This window comes from Ruditapes philippinarum, unplaced genomic scaffold (genome assembly GCF_026571515.1).
Source record: "Ruditapes philippinarum isolate M1 unplaced genomic scaffold, ASM2657151v2 ctg3876_1_1_1_1, whole genome shotgun sequence".
In the NCBI taxonomy this organism is placed as follows: Eukaryota; Metazoa; Mollusca; class Bivalvia; order Venerida; family Veneridae; genus Ruditapes; species Ruditapes philippinarum.
The window spans coordinates 11,984-28,632 of NW_026855506.1; the positions used below are offsets into that span (position 1 = coordinate 11,984).

The 16,649-nt window shown below is 34.8% G+C and overlaps 1 protein-coding gene across 1 annotated transcript; it reads left to right on the forward strand.

The window, feature by feature from the left end:
• Positions 1 to 3,973: 3,973 nt before the first annotated feature.
• Positions 3,974 to 7,336, forward strand: LOC132743578 (uncharacterized). Its single transcript, XM_060732112.1, has 2 exons — positions 3,974 to 5,431; positions 7,197 to 7,336. Exon 1 carries the CDS (start codon positions 4,296 to 4,298, stop codon positions 5,421 to 5,423), a length of 1,128 nt encoding a protein of 375 aa, XP_060588095.1. The 5' UTR covers positions 3,974 to 4,295; the 3' UTR covers positions 5,424 to 5,431; positions 7,197 to 7,336.
• The last annotated feature ends 9,313 nt before the right edge of the window (positions 7,337 to 16,649 follow it).

Below are 16,649 nucleotides of genomic sequence, written 5' to 3' on the forward strand. Positions count from 1 at the left end.
TTTTTTAATTCTACTACCTATATTAATTGGGCGTCATACTTTACACCCTTATCATGATCTTGGCAAGTAACAAGACTATTGCTTCCATTTTTACCAAGTTACTGAATTTTTCAGCACTTCAAAAACGGATAATTGGTTAACCTTAAACGGCAAGTTGGATATTTCTTAAGTTCTATCTATACTAATAGCTTCATAATTACCACACTTACTTATTAATACCAAGTACATGATTTTGCCAAATTATATAACTGTGCCATCAATTTTTCCCCAGTTATTTCCCTTTTTATCACTTTGAAAATAGAGCCTTGTATGGTAAACCTATTCCGACAAGTTGGATTTATCTTACATTTTTCCTAATTACTTCATTTGTTAAATGATATTTTTCATATTTGGTAGGTGGATACCTTAAATGGTCCACTAATTTTTTATGGAGTAAGGGGTCCCTTAGGCAAAGGTCACTGGTGCCAAAAACACATTTAAAGATTTTTGCTCATGCAGCCTATATTTTCAAGTTCATGTCACTCATGTTAATACAAACTGCATAAGGTCCTCTTCCTTTGGGTTTAGTTAGGTGTCATTTGGGTCAAGGTCACTAATGTCAAAATATATTTTTATACTTTTACAGGTGTATAAACCTTATTCTATTGACAGATTTTTCTTGGATTGTATTTGAAAAATTATATTTTTCACAATTACAAAATGCCATGACTTTGTCAAGTTATATATGTGTGTTGACATTTTTTTACTATTTTCCGTCCTTAACTGAGTGAATTGGTAAATAGTGTTACTAACAAGAATTTAAGCCGGGGCATTACGTTCTTTTTTGTGAATTTAAGAGACTGACAAACATAAAAAATGTCATAATTATTACGATTTATGATTTATTTTTTTAATTGTTTGCATATTTTCTTTGTAAATAGCGTATATTTTAAATTCTAGCTAAAAAGTTGCATTTATTTTTATTTTACTCGATAAACTTTGACAGGTGTTGTTGTTGTTTGCTAATGCATTATGGGTTGTACATCTTCCGTTGTCAATAGCAATTGCTGTTGAAGCTTTGTTAAGTAAACAAACTGATTTAACATTATGTTTCTTCATCAAAGCAACAAACTGATTTAAATAATATTATATGTATTAATTCATCATATTTTTGTGTAAACTTTCAATGAACTTAAGCTTAGAAATGTCAATGTTCGGACATTCGGCTGACAGCGTTCTTTGTGTATGGAAATGATCGTTTCCGAACGTCAAATGATCAGGTTTCGAACGTCGAACATTGTTCAACGACCAAAAACGTACAGTTGAACATTTTTCGAACATTTTGTGTTCGTTTTCTCAGATTTGGTATAAATAGGCCAGAAAACGATCAACTTCAGTCCGATTTCATTTAACTTTCGGTAAGTACACTTTCTTGACGTTTTTTTGAACTGCTTAGAAGATTACTGTCACTGATGTGTCTGGTATTGTCGAAACGATTCTTATATCCTTTTAGGCCGTTCACATTTAGCAAAAAGCCATTTATTCGGTATTGTTTATTCATTATTTTTTTGTATCCGAAATTCGAAACGGTTTTCCGAATATCGTTGAAATGCCTTCTTTATGAAGAGTAACTATCCGTGATTATCTGCCTTGGATGTGCAATAATATGCGCAGAAAAACTACCAAAAACGTCTGTTATTATTTGTTAAAACTAAATTTTTTAGGTTTAAGTATATACATATTAGGGAAGTAAATGACCCCCTTGGGCGGGGCTAAAGCTAAGAAATTATGCATGAGAGCTCTTCTAATGGGTGTTTTCCATGTGTGTTCAACTGAGAGTCCTGGGGTCAAAATTGGCCCCGCCAGCGGGTCATTGATTTTCACCATTTATAAAAAAACTTTCCCGACCGATTTCTATCGTATTTTGAAAGACCATTGTCACTCATTTGGTTAAGGTCTGGTGTAAAGACTGAAATTAAGACCAGAGGGCCCTGGATCGCTCACCTGAGAAATAGGTTAAACGTCAAAGCCCCTTTTCACCCCAGTAAAAATAGCAAAATTAAATCATCGCAATAAAAACTGGATTTACAGTACATTTAACAAAAATGTCAGTATTTAATTCCCCCCCCCCCCCATCCCCGAATCTGCAATCCCCTTCTCCTGTGCCCTTTTACTAAGTGGGCCTATTAATCAATCATTTGTTTTCTTTGATTTTGATTTCCTTGTCGGTTACTATCATTTCTTCTGATCTATCATTTAAGTGATAAGCCTGTCTGTGCTATGCCTTGTGCCCTGTCCTGTTTTTGGCTGTTTTGGGCTCCTTGCCACTGGTTCCTGTTGCTGGATCGTGTGTGGGTTGCGTTCTTTGAACGGTGCCTTTCCTTGTTGATCTTGTTTATAATATTTTGAGCTAAAACACTTTGGCTTCATATAAAACAAGTGTGAAAATACGATTACGACAATGCTATAACACGATGACGACAGTGATATAACGTGATGGCAACAGTACGATACCGCGATGACTACATCGCGATATTATTATCGCGCTATCATATCGTAGTCATGACATCATCTCACTGTCCTCATCACATGGCCGCTGTGGGTTCGAATCCCGACAGGAACTTTGGATTCTTTCATGTGAGGAAGCTATCCAGCTAGCTTACGGAACGTCGGTGGATCTGATCAGGTGCCCATTCGTGCCTGAAATAATTCACGGAAGGGCACCTGAGGTCACCCTCCACCAGTAAAGCTGGAACGTCGCCAAATAACCTTTACTGTGTCGGTGTGACGTAAAACCCAATCAAACAAAAACAACAAATCATCACATTGTCTTCACTGCACTATCTCATTGTCGTACTGTCGTCATCGCATTATCATACTGTCGCCATCGCACAATCACATTGTCATTATCGCACTGCCGTTTTGTCATCGTCGCCATTGTCGCCATCTGGATTATAAAGAATAACCACGATGGCCCTGACGATATTCCTTATTCATTAACACATCATATCAACACTAAGTGAGATGTGAGCTAATAAAAAGATGATTTGACAAACATTTGACGTTCCTGGGAATTGAACTGTCGACCTCGATCCCCTGGAGTTTTATTTAAATAAACATGGTAGACATACACTAGAATATGTTTCATGCCAAATAGCTAAGCTCTACCTCTTTTTGATTTTCACAAGAAATATTTAAAAGTTTTTACTATATACATATTAGGAAAATCAATTTTGACCATAGGCCTTTCTATTTGACAATTTTTGTAGACATCTACTGGAAGATGTTTCGTGCCAAATATCTAAGCTCTAGCTCCTTTGGATTTTCACAAGAAGATTTTTTAGTTTTTACTATATATGTGTTACTATGTAAGGAAAATCAATGACCCCATGGGACGGGGCCATTTTTTGACCTTTGGGCTCTTTTTAAAGCCCACTTCGTAGACATCCACTTGAAGATATTTCATGTCAAATATCTAAGCTGTACCTCTTTCCGTTTCTTTACAAGATTTTTGAAGGCTCCTTTATTTAAATGCTTTCGGTTGCCATGGCAACCAGAGTTCTGTTTTGAATTTATTCCTTTGAACAACTGTGGTGAAGCATCCCTGCAAAGTTTCAAAAGATTTGGCCAAGTGGTTTAGGAGAAGTTGTTTAAAGAAAGTGATAATGCATGTATGGACGATGACCGACGGACAATGGGCATCACAAAAAAACTGACCTTTATTATTGTGACATTTTGTTCATGTTTTACAGAAGTCTATTCTTGGAAGTAAATGTGTTAAAACTTGTGATTGATATCCATTTAATAACTTTTTTTTAAGTTATCTTTTTAGTCCCCTACCGGTTTACCGGAGGGGACTTTAGGTTTAACCTCCGTCCGTCATTCCATCCGTCCGTAAGTCCGTCCACAAAACTTGATCCCGCGATTTCGCAAAAAGTACTGAAAATATTTTATGAAACATGATATATGGATAGATGGCGGTATGGAGATTCTATTTCGTCTAGAATTATTTTCGGTATTAAATGAGATTGTGCTCCGCGCATGCGCATCAGTGTGCTTCCGCCCTGTAGAATGACAGGCATTGATATTTTATAAGCGATTAAAAAATCGGGTCTAATCGTAGATTAGAATTAGAATTATTCAAGCAATAAACATTTTTTGTGTTCAGCAAACGTTGTTTGCCACTCTGATAAAGATTTGGAGTTTTCCTTTACGCGTAAAGGGTTGTTATTGACAATTTATTTTGTGTAGCGTACGTGGTACGCCGATATCATTTTAAATCGGTTCCAAATATTTGCGTACGTGGTACGCTGATCATGGCAGAAAAAGCAATTGTTGAGGAAATGAATTTGGTTGATAATGAAAGTGGTAAGAAAAGATCTAGCGCTAAAGGAAAAGCTCCAGCAGAAAAAACGAAGGAAAAGCGAGCGGTCGAACCCGTCGCGAAAACTAGTGACAATTTTAATGACACTGTCTTGGCGTTTATTAAAAACGTCCAAGTTTCGATGAAAAAACAAGATGAAAAATTGAATAAACTCGTTGATAGAATGGATGATGTTGATAGGGCCATGAATGAAGCCTATCAGTATGAAGACGAGTGTTATGATTCCTACTCCGGGGAGCCGGAGGAATATGAGGATACATGTGATAATCCGAGCAGTAAACGAAAGTTTGATGACAATAACAATTCCAGGTTTGCTCAAATGTCTAAAAAGTTTAAAACTCAAGAAATTTGTGACTCTGCTGTAGATGAGACTTTAGCTTGTAATGTGAATGAATTTTTTAAATCTGGTATTGATGAAGAAAGGTATAATGATCTCATCAAAGATGACAACAATGCAAGGCCGGAAAATTGTGACTCACTAGTAACAGTGAAAACTAATCAAATGATTTGGGATAGTCTTTCGTCTGTTGCACGTACAAATGACAGAAAGCTTCAAAATATTGAAACGTCGGTCGTTAAAGCAGCTACATTGTTGATAAAGTCTGTGAATGAAATGGCCAATAAAGAGAAAGAAGATGAAAAGTTTGGTTTTGAAATTGATAGATGTAATGAAGTGCTAGCGTTACTTGGACATGCAAACAAACAAATAAATTTGGCGAGGCGTGACTTCCTTAAGCCGGAAATTAAAGATGATTATGTACATCTTTGTAATCACAGCATGCCTTATACAAAGGAATTATTTGGTGATGACCTTTCGAAGACGGCCAAAGAAATTGAAGATATTGCCAGAATCAGCAATAAGATTAACAGGAACCGTTTTAGCAGAGGTTCTTATACATTTAGAGGTCAATTCAGGTCAAGGAGTAGGTTCAGGAGATATCCTGCTAGAGGCAGGCCATATTCACATTCGGGTGCAAGTTCTTCCACCTCACACATGTATAATTCTGATGCAAAAAACTACCAGAGACGAGGGGCAAGCAAGCCTCAACAGAAATATTAACTGAATCGGTAAGAATTAAATTTGTTGCTGGTAGATTAAAATATTATGTAAATGCATGGCGTAAATTAACAAGTGACCCTATGATTTTAGACATTGTTCAACATTGTCATATTGATTTTATTGATGAATTTTATAATCATCCCTGTAGAAATTATTCTCAGTATAATTTTAATCAGTTTGAGGCTGACATTATTGATAAGGAAATTGAAAAATTACAAGCAATGCAGGTTGTGGAAAGAGTACAATTTGAACCTGGGCAATTTGTTTCTCCAATATTTATTCGCCCAAAGTCTAATGGTGAATGTAGAATGATTTTGAATCTTAAAAAATTGAATACATATATTCCATACCATCATTTTAAGATGGACACCTTTAAAAAAGCTTTAACTTTGATAACAAAAGGCATGTATATGGCCAGTCTTGCACTTTTCAGTACCGTCCATGAACAGGCTCAATCAAACCGAGCCTGCAACATTTTCAATTTTGCCGTGTTGGGCTTTCTTTAGGGATTCTGTATTTATCTATTTTTTGATTTACGCCATGCATACTATTCTGTTCCTCTAGCAAAGGAGCAACAAAAATATTTCAGGTTTGAGTGGAAAGGTTCATTGTTTCAATTCAAATGTTTTGCCAATGGTCTTGCACCTTGCCCTAGATTGTTTACAAAATTACTAAAATGCCCACTATCTAAGTTGCGTAGTATGGGGCATATAATAACTGGTTTCATAGATGATACTTTATTAGGTGGCCAAAATTGTGAAGAATGTTCACAAAATCTTAAAGATACAGAGAAGTTGTTGACAGACCTAGGTTTTATTATAAATATAGAAAAGTCTGTTTTCATCCCTACCAAGGTTATTAAATTCTTGGGGTTTATTATAGATTCCGAAAATATGATTGTTTATCTACCACAGGGGAAAAAAGAAAATATTATACAAGAATGTGAGAAATTGATGGCATTATCATGTACAACCATAAGGCATGTTGCAAAGGTTATAGGTTTATTGGTGGCATCTTTCCCAGCAGTTGAACATGGGAAGCTTCATTATAGAAACCTTGAAATAGAAAAGTCAAAGTCATTGAAATCAAATTATGGTAATTTTGAGGCTAGAATGAATATAACTAAAGATATGAAAATTGAGTTGAACTGGTGGGTGACGCATGTCACACTCAAATCAGACATATATGTCATGGAAACCCAGTTGCTACGCTCCAAACAGATAGCAGCTTAGAAGGCTGGGGTTTTGTTTTTGAGAATGAAAAATCAGGTGGTCGCTGGACTGAAAGTGAGAAAAAATGCCATATAAATGTTTTAGAACTAATGGCTATTAAAATTTCTTTGAAGGCTCTGTTGCATAGATTTAAAAATAAGCATATACTTATTTTAAGTGATAGTTCAACAGCAGTGTGCTACATTAATAACATGGGTGGCATTAAGTCAGTTCAGTGTAATAAGATCGCAATTGAGATTTGGGACATTTGTATTAAAAATAACATTTGGATAACTTGTTCCCATATAGCCGGGGTTGATAATCAGGCTGACGAGCCTTCACGGAAATTTAATGACCAATTAGAATGGGAATTAAATACAAGAGTTTTTGAACAAATTTGTAAAAAATGGCAGCTTCCAGACATTGATTTATATGCTTCCAGATTGAATACAAAATTACCTATTTATTGTGCTTGGAAACCAGATCCAGGTGCAAAATATTTTGATGCTTTTACTCTTGACTGGGGTAAATTTGAATGCGTTTATATATTTTGTCCTTTCAGTTTAGTGAGCCGCTGCATTCAAAAGATAATAATCGACAAAGCAACAGGAATATTGATAGCTCCACTTTGGCCTACTCAGCCATGGTTTACGGCGTTAATGAGAATATTAGTGGACAAGCCTGTACTTCTACCCCATTTGGAAAATCTCTTAACATTGCCTCATTCAGCAAAAGTTCATCCACTGAAGGAAAAGTTAACATTGATTGCATGCAAGGTATCAGGGAATCCTATACAAACCAAGGCTTTTCTAGACAAGCTACCAACATCCTCATGTCAGCTTGGCGAAAATCTACCAAATGCCAATACAAAATATATATTAAACGCTGGTTTCAGTACTGCACTGAGCGGAAAATTGATCCAATTTCAGTTTCTATAAATGATGTGATTGAATTTTTGACAACACTCTACGAAAAAGGTTTAGGCTACAGTTCATTGAATACAGCTAGATCAGCATTAAGTTCTCTTGGTATAATGTTAGATACCCATCAAGCAGGTAGTCATCCACTTATTGTAAGATTTATGAAAGGTGTGTACAATAGTAGGCCATGTAAATCCAGATACACTGAGATATGGGATGTTAATCTTGTTCTTGTTTATTTGAGAACATTATCGCCTGTGAAACATTTATCGTTAAAAGATTTAACTTTTAAATTAACTATGTTGATCGCCCTTACTAATGCAGCGAGGTCACAGACTATTCAGTTATTATCTCTTGTAAATATGAAAAAATGTTGTTCAAAATACGTGATTTATTTTGATGGTCTCTTAAAGCAAAGCAGGCCAGGTTGTGAATTTTCATTTTTGGAACTTGAAGCTTATCCTCCAGATAGGAGATTATGTATATACACAGTTTTGAAAGAATATTTGAAGAGAACCAAGCAGGTTCGTAATGATAATAGACTACTTATAAGTTATATAAAGCCATACAAACAAGTATCTAAAGACACAATTAGTCGTTGGATAAGGACAGTGATGTGCCGAGCAGGTATTGACATAAAATCATTCAGTGCTCACAGTGTCCGCGCTGCAGTTACTTCAAAAGCAGACAGATTAAATGTACCTATACAAGATATAATGCAGAAAGCAGGCTGGTCAAACAGCGGAACATTTGGGAAATTCTATAAAAAGGAGATAAATAAACCAAATACTTTCATAAACAAAATATTGAAAGTGTAACATGTTTACAAGGTAAGCTTGTACAATATTATATATATATATTTTTTCCATTTCGCTTTGAAATCTCATTTAATACCGAAAATAATTCTAGACGAAATAGAATTTGAAATTAAACGAGACTTACCTTAGGAAGTTGAAGTTCAATTATAATTCTATGAGTATAGAATTATGAGGGATTAAATGCCTCCCTCCCTCCCTACAAAATATTGCATATGTTTAAACATAGAATATCTAACTTCTGTAGAAATTGGAAAAAATATGCTTTAAATACTGATGCGCATGCGCGGAGCACAATCTCATTTAATCCCTCATAATTCTATACTCATAGAATTATAATTGAACTTCAACTTCCTAAGGTAAGTCTCGTTTAATTTCAAATTATGCACGTCTTTTTCTTTTCTTCCTATGTTGAATATTCTGGTTGCTTTGGCAACAAATAGGCTGAAAATATGGCAAATTTTACACATAAACTGGATCCAGTGATAAAGCAAAAAGTACGGAAAATATTTTAATGAAACTTGATATATGGATAGATGGCAGTATGGAGATTATGTACGTCTTTTTCCTTTCTTTCTATGTTGACAGTTCTGGTTACTATGGCAACAAATAGACTGAATTTCAAGATTTATGATTCTAGTTTTTATGTTTTTTCACTATAAGTACTTTATTTCTTAAGGTATTTTCTTCAAACTGTAAATATAAGTTTCTAGGCATCAACCACAACAAATGTGATAAGGTTTAAAACTCTTGTACAAACTTTATCAGAATTTCCTCCCTTGAACTTAAAATTTTCATGAAAAAAATTTTGTTTTTTTTAACAACTTTTTTTTTGAATGTATCTACTTCAAACTTCATATATATGTTTCTTTTTATCACTCAACATTTGTGAGAAAGTTCAATACTCTAGTAAGACTATTTCCTGAATTATGCCCCTGTTGAACTTAGACTTTTTTCGAGAAATTGGTAATTTTTACTCCAACTGCTGCAATAATTATAGGATTTTCTTCAACCTCCCACATCATAATAATATGACAAGGTTTATAAATCTAGCATCCATATTTCCAGAATTATCTTCTCCTTCAACTTTGAATTTTTCTTATTCATTCTTTAAACTTTCTTTTACTTCAAATTCAAAATAAACATTCATTATCAATACCTTCATTACTAATTGTTCTTTGTTACACTCACAACATCATGTATGACGTCTTGCATCTTTATGACAAGAGTTATCTCCTTTTTAAGAATTTTGCTTTTAAAAAGGTTATATTTTGATAACAGGGATGTTTAAAAAATAATTAACTTTAAAGTGTCCTTTAGTCCGTCTGTCTGTCTGTCTGTACATAAAACCTGTTTCCTGTGATTACTTTTAAAGAACTTTTTCAACAAATTTACTAAAAATAGAAACATAAGTGAATGGCCAATGGCCCTTCAGAATGTTGCTGGGGTTCTAACCGGTAGGGGACTTATGGATTGCTTGCAATACTATGATAATTGCTTGTTTGTTAAGTTTTCAATACCGAAATAAATTTTATACCAAATTTAATGAATTTTCATGATTGTCTCCATACAGAGGGCACTGTAAATGATTTTTAAGAAGGAATCAAATTAGAAACCCACTAAGAGATAAAGAACGCAAACCGAAAAGCTGCTAGCCAAAAGCAGCAAGAGAATGAACTAAGTCCAAAAAAGGGAGGAAAAATCAAAATAGTAAATCTGAAGCAAATAAGAACTAGTGAGCTCTTAAGATGGTGAATCTATCGGTCCAAAATTGCCTAAAACAATAAATCAAACTGTATCTCAGAAATCAATCAAACGGGTGCAAGAGAGTGAACCTAGTTCAGAAAAGATAAAAACTGTTAAGAAAATGGCAATAAAGATCAAGGAAAATCAGCACACCAATTTTGAAGCTCCTAGGCCTTACCGTTCTTGATCGTTATTGATCGGAAACCGGTACCTTTGAAAGGTTGTTCTCTTGCTTCTTTGCGCACTTTGACTGAAACACTAACCCTGTTTTTACAAGAAGGCTTAGGCCCATGCTGATGAAAGTTATTACCCCTTACGAAATCACTTCCCTTCTGATCCACACTGGCATAGCACTTGCAATAAACACTTCGACTTGAGCAAAACCACAGAAATGAGTTCTGTTCTCGTTTCGTCGCATAATGATAATAAAATAGAAGAGAGATAAAGGTTATGTTAACTGAGAGTAGCTAAATTTTGTTGCTCTAAGAATTTCAATCAAAAGCATAATGAAGTGACTTTTTGAGTTTTGGATATTAGCTAAAATGTGTGTTTAAACTTATAAAGAATTGATTTTGAGGGAAATCTTTTCTTAATTACTTTCACAAGTGGAGAGAAATTGGATTTTATAAATTTGGAAAATTGAATATCTTGTATTTGAAAATAATGCTTTCAAAGATCAAATTGAAAAATTAGAAACCAAAATCATGTCACCAAATAAAGAAATAACAGAAAAACTCAAATCTCGGGAAATATTGTTAAGAGAAACCAGTTAAAAGGAAATTTTAATTAGCAATACTCAAGGAGGAATAATTTCAAAATAATAAATATAAAAGAAGATAAAGGAGAAACAACTGAGAGTCTGACAGAAAACACACTGGACATTTTAAGCTCTAAGAAAATCAATTTTTCACGATCAGAAGTCATAGCCATACATAGGATACCAGGAAGACCCCATTCTCCAAAACCAGTAATTATACGATTACTAACAAATGAAGTCACGGGTAGTAATAAAAGACAACAAACTAATAAATCATTCATATTTTATTATCATAACATTGACATTTTTATAACAGTAATGCTACAATAACTCTTCAAAAGCCATATGGAAAAGACACACAACCATCTCTCACTCTTTTATCAAATACAATCCTATTCTGTTGTTTTTTGTTGTTGTCTTTTTTTTTTTGGGGGGGGGGGGAGTGTTAAAAGTTTAGCTTGATCACGGTCTCTACATAATTTATGGTAATCTGTTACGGTTACAATTTCATTTAATGGGCTTGTGACCATGTCTTTGATTGTTTCAAAGTTTATTTTATTTTTGTTTTTAAAGTTAAGAGTTATACCCTTCACCTTGAATGAGTAATATTACCACGTTCATCTGGATCTCTTAATTGATAGGCATAACGTTTTGGGCCAATTGTCACAAATGTTTTGATTTGATTTCCAGGTATTTCGTCAGTAAGATCGCCCAAATAATCACCTAGAGAGGGAACCCAATCTCCAGATATTGAGTAAAATACGACAGAATCAGTATCCGCATACAATGCACGCGTACCTACTTTTTCTAAGTAAGAGTATTATTTGAGTCTGGCTTCAGCTGTTGTGTAAGCAGTTATGACAACATTTGTTTTCCCGGAAGGATCTACAAATTCATCCCTGTATTTCCAACGTAATTCTACCATTTCATTAGACACAAAGCTTACTGCTGTTACTTCTTCCCTGTCACTTGCTAGTTTTCAAAATAAAAGGCTGGATCATCGATAAATTCTACTTGATTTTTTGTTTAGTCTTTGACCAAACTTCCCCCAGAACGAATTGAGCATTAACTTAACCAAAGCCCGCATCCCCGGATTTTTCTCTATGCTATGGCAGTCGAGTTGTATCCCCTCATTTTCATACTACTGTTGCATGTGTATGCTTTTGTTCTTCAGTGATACACCATTTTGGCCAACCGCTTTTTTCTTGTTTGATTTTAAGAAATGTATTTACAAATTTGGTGAAGAGACCCCCTTCTTTAGTATTAGGATCATATTGAGAGATGTTTTCGAAATGCTAGACCTCATAGATTGAATTCAATATAGAACCTTTATCAATGGCATTTTTTCCTTCGTCTGTGACCGAATTACCTATAAAAGCTCTTTCTTCGTTCGTATGCAGACATTTTGTCTCTTGGTAAGTTTCAGCACATGTTTTACACAAAGAAAATACTATTTTTCCGTTTGTTTTACATGGCAGAACAGGGATAAATAACTTTCGTGGGGGAATAACTTTACATTTGATTAACCCCTCGTATTTATCAATTTCGGCAAAATTTTCTGTAATGATGTTAGGGTGACCTAAAGGAATTTTTCCTGTTTCATTGATAAATGGATAAAGGGATGCAACATCATAATATTGTATATTTTTTCATTAATGGCTTCTTTGTAAAGTGTGAACGCTTGATGTCGACCCCCGAAAAATCCTCCCTAGGTTGTAAGGGAGTTACCGTATCAAGCTATTCTATAAAAGTCCTCATCCCAGTGTTTACTTTTAATTCTTTCTCAAACTCAGATTCCCAGATAGATACATACGTATAACCAAGCTTTTCTATATATTTCTGTTTAGTTATATTATTTTGATAGAGCTCACCCATGGTAACTTTACTGACAGGGTTCATTAAATTACTTGAATATTGGTTAGGATTCTCATGCCCAAAGTCTCAATGAAATTCAAGTACAACCTGTTGGTCTTTTGTTTCATAATAACCATCCACCTTGTATTTACCAATAGCTTTCTCACCCCCGTTTCTCGCATGCTGTATACGGATACCGATACTATGTGACATGTATTTTACCCATTGTAAAGCCTTAACAGATTGAATCTGTTCAGGATTATATCCGTGTGTGGGAATAACACCAATAGTATGTTCTTGCAGAAAAGTGATTCTAAAGACAGTTTGACAAGCGGAAGTAATGGTGATGTTCTTTCTAAAAGGATCAACGACGGTAACTTGTTGGAAGTCCGCCCTAAACTTCAGACAACATCGTCTTAGAATATCAACATCAGACCGACAATATTTTAGTATTTCATTTTGGAAATCAAACGGTGTGTTTCTGTTGGATTCATACCACTCCATGAAAATGGCTCTACAATCAGGTTTCATCGCGTCATGGTTATAGTAGTTAATGTCTGGTAAACGATCTAAGACAATGGTTTCATTGTCAAGTCTGTTGAAAAGATTGGGGAAGTAACCCTTACTTTATTCAGAAAATCCAAACATTGCTGGTAGTTTTGAAAGGGCCATTGGCAAGAAATTGATGGAATCAATCATTTTAATTTTGCAACTAGGAACTATCAAAGACATGATCTTGGTACCATTTGGTATCACTGTAGGAACGACAGCATTTCTGTACAAATATTGCAAAATTGGATAAGAATCGTAACCTTGAAAATTGTCTTCAGAAAATAGCCAACTACAAAATTGATAAATGGTATCAAGGCCTGAAAATATCATTTCATTCTTTCCACACATCTCACATTCACTTTTCTCACTCAACTTTCCATCCATACACAAAGTACATACTTTATGAGCCACACATAGATTTGGTATATGTTCAAAGGCACCGCATTTTGACTTTTGACAATTTATACATATCCCATTATTTTCATCTCTTTCATACACTCTCTCGCATTGATCAATATCTTGTTGTGTGCATTCTAGATCGAAAAATATGAAAGTATCAACATTTTCTTTATCATCACTTTTATTAGTTAGTTCATCTTGATTCTCAGGTTTTATATAGCAAAGGTGTCCTTCTTCGAAAAAGTCTTTACATATTTCACAATATTTTGAGCCGCAAACATGAGGTTTTTCACTCATTTGTTTGTTGATTGTTTTTCCACAGTCATTGCATCTTTTGTATGTACGACACGTAGAATTTCTATTGGCTGTAACTTTTTAATGAAGTTACAAACATATCTCTCCACGGAAAAACCGATTACATATACTACAATGGAGCCATTTTTTGTCGTTACCAGAACGTACCTCAGAGCGTTTTATGTCTGAAATAGAACGTGTTCTACAGTCAAATGAAGATTTCACCATAGATCAATCTCTTATTTTTGAAGTTGAACAAGCCAACTGGAGGAGCTAGAAAAAAAAATGTCCTTATGTGGACCTAGAGAGGACATTGAAAGAAAAACAATGCTTTATCCGTATTCAGAATGACGACAACTAATGCTGTGCAAGAGCTACTGTATTCTTAGAAAAGATTTCGCGCGTTTTAACATAGCGCTTTTCGCGGTAGGCATGATTCGGCGAATCTTTATAGCCGCGAATATGGTACTTATAACAAATCCGCGAACATTTCTAGCTTCAACCAAATATAACATGCAGAATATTTATTATAATCTACTTACACACAAAAAAAACATATAAACACTGGTGCTATAGAAATGTGTAAAGAATTATTTATGTATGTTATTGATAACTAGTCACGGCGTTGACAAACGCATTTACAGTTTGCGTTGAATGACTTGGATTTTATTTGCTTAGAGAAGGTGTAATTCTTTGTTAGAAGTACAATAGCGATCAAGTGCTACATTGATAAACAGATGTTATGTTGTTATAATGAAAGCGATGTACAGTCCGATACTGTGTAAAAAATACGTATTGACATTTTGAAGATAAAGTCAGTTATGATAGTGAAAAAGGTAAAGAAATATGAAAGTGTTCACGTAACAACCATCTGTGTTCGACTAGTCAATATATAAAAAGGTATCGAGTAATGTCAAAAAATTAAATGTACCCAACAGGCAAGGTCATGCATCGAAAAAGTAGCCTCCAAAACTGCAATTTAGGCTGTAGCGACTAAATATTCGCGGAATTCGCGGTTACTACAAATCCGCGAAAGTTTGTCTTCGCGAAAATGCCGACGTTGTGAAAAACGCGAATTATTGTATTCGCGAACACTTCTAGGTAAACCGCAAAAACAAAGCTTGGACGACATGAAAAGTGGAACATTATCAGACAGGGTTGTGCCATACAAATGGAAATGGCTGAGGAGTTACACAAACAAGCAGATGTACCCCTTGGACCTTTTGGTATTACAGAAATCAAGAAGTTTCAAGAGTGTCTTCACGGATACCAGATCAACGTAGTGTCAGCCCACCATTTCAACGGTATTATATACGCAGGACCAGAGGCAGACAAGAAAATATACCTTTATCACCATGACCATCATTATGACATCATCACTAGTATGCCAGCATTTCTCGGTAAAATTTATTTCTGTACAATGTGTCAGAAAGTGTACGATCACATTGAACAGCATTCGTGCCACAATGTATGTCATTCGTTTAAGAAAGTGCATACCCCGAGCGACAACAAATGGCTCCATTGTAGTATATGTAATCGGGTTTTCCGTGGCGAGATATGTTTAGAACTTCATCAAAAAGTTACAGCCAATGGAAATTCTACGTGTCGTACATACAAAAGATGCAATGACTGTGGAAAAACAATCAACAAACAAATGAGTGAAAAACCTCATGTTTGCTGCTCAAAATATTGTGAAATATGTAAAGACTTTTTCGAAGAAGGACACCTTTGCTATATGAAACCCGAGAATCAAGATGAACTAACTGATAAAAGTGATGATAAAGAAAATGTTGATACTTTCATATTTTTCGATCTAGAATGCACACAACAAGATATTGTTCAATGCGAGACGGGGTATAAAAGAGATGAAAATAATGGGATATGTATACATTGTCAAAATTCAAAATGCGGTGCCTTTGAACATATACCAAATATATGTGTGGCTCATAAAGTATGTACTTTGTGTATGAATGGAAAGTTGAGTGAGAAAAAGTGAATGTGAGATGTGTGGAAAGAATGAAATGATATTTTCAGGCCTTGATACCATTGATCAATTTTGTAGTTGGCTATTTTCTGAAGACAATAACAACGCACCCGTTATATGTGACAATTGTCTTATCCAGTTTTGCAATATTTGTACAGAAATGCTGTCGTTCCTACAGTGATACCAAATGGTGCCAAGATCATGTCTTTGATAGTTCCTAGTTGCAAAATTAAAATGATTGATTCCATCAATTTTTTGCCAATGGCCCTTTCAAAACTACCAGCAATGTTTGGATTTTCTAAATAAAGTAAGGGTTACTTCCCCCATCTTTTCAAAAGACTTGACAATGAAACCATTGTCTTAGATCATTTACCAGACATTAACTACTACAACCATGACGCGATGAAATCTGATTGTAGAGCTATTTTCATGGAGTGGTATGAATCCAATAGAAACACACCGTTTGATTTTCAAAATGAAATATTAAAAATATTGTCAGTCTGATGTTGATAGTCTAAGACGATGTAGTCTGAAGTTGAGGGCTGACTTCCAATTACAAGTTACCGGCGTTGATCTTTTTAGAAAGAACATCACCATTGCTTCCGCTTGTCAAACTGTCTTATTGGTTTTATTCCCACACATGGATATAATCCTGAACAGATTCAATCTGTTAAGGCATTGCAATGGGTGAAAT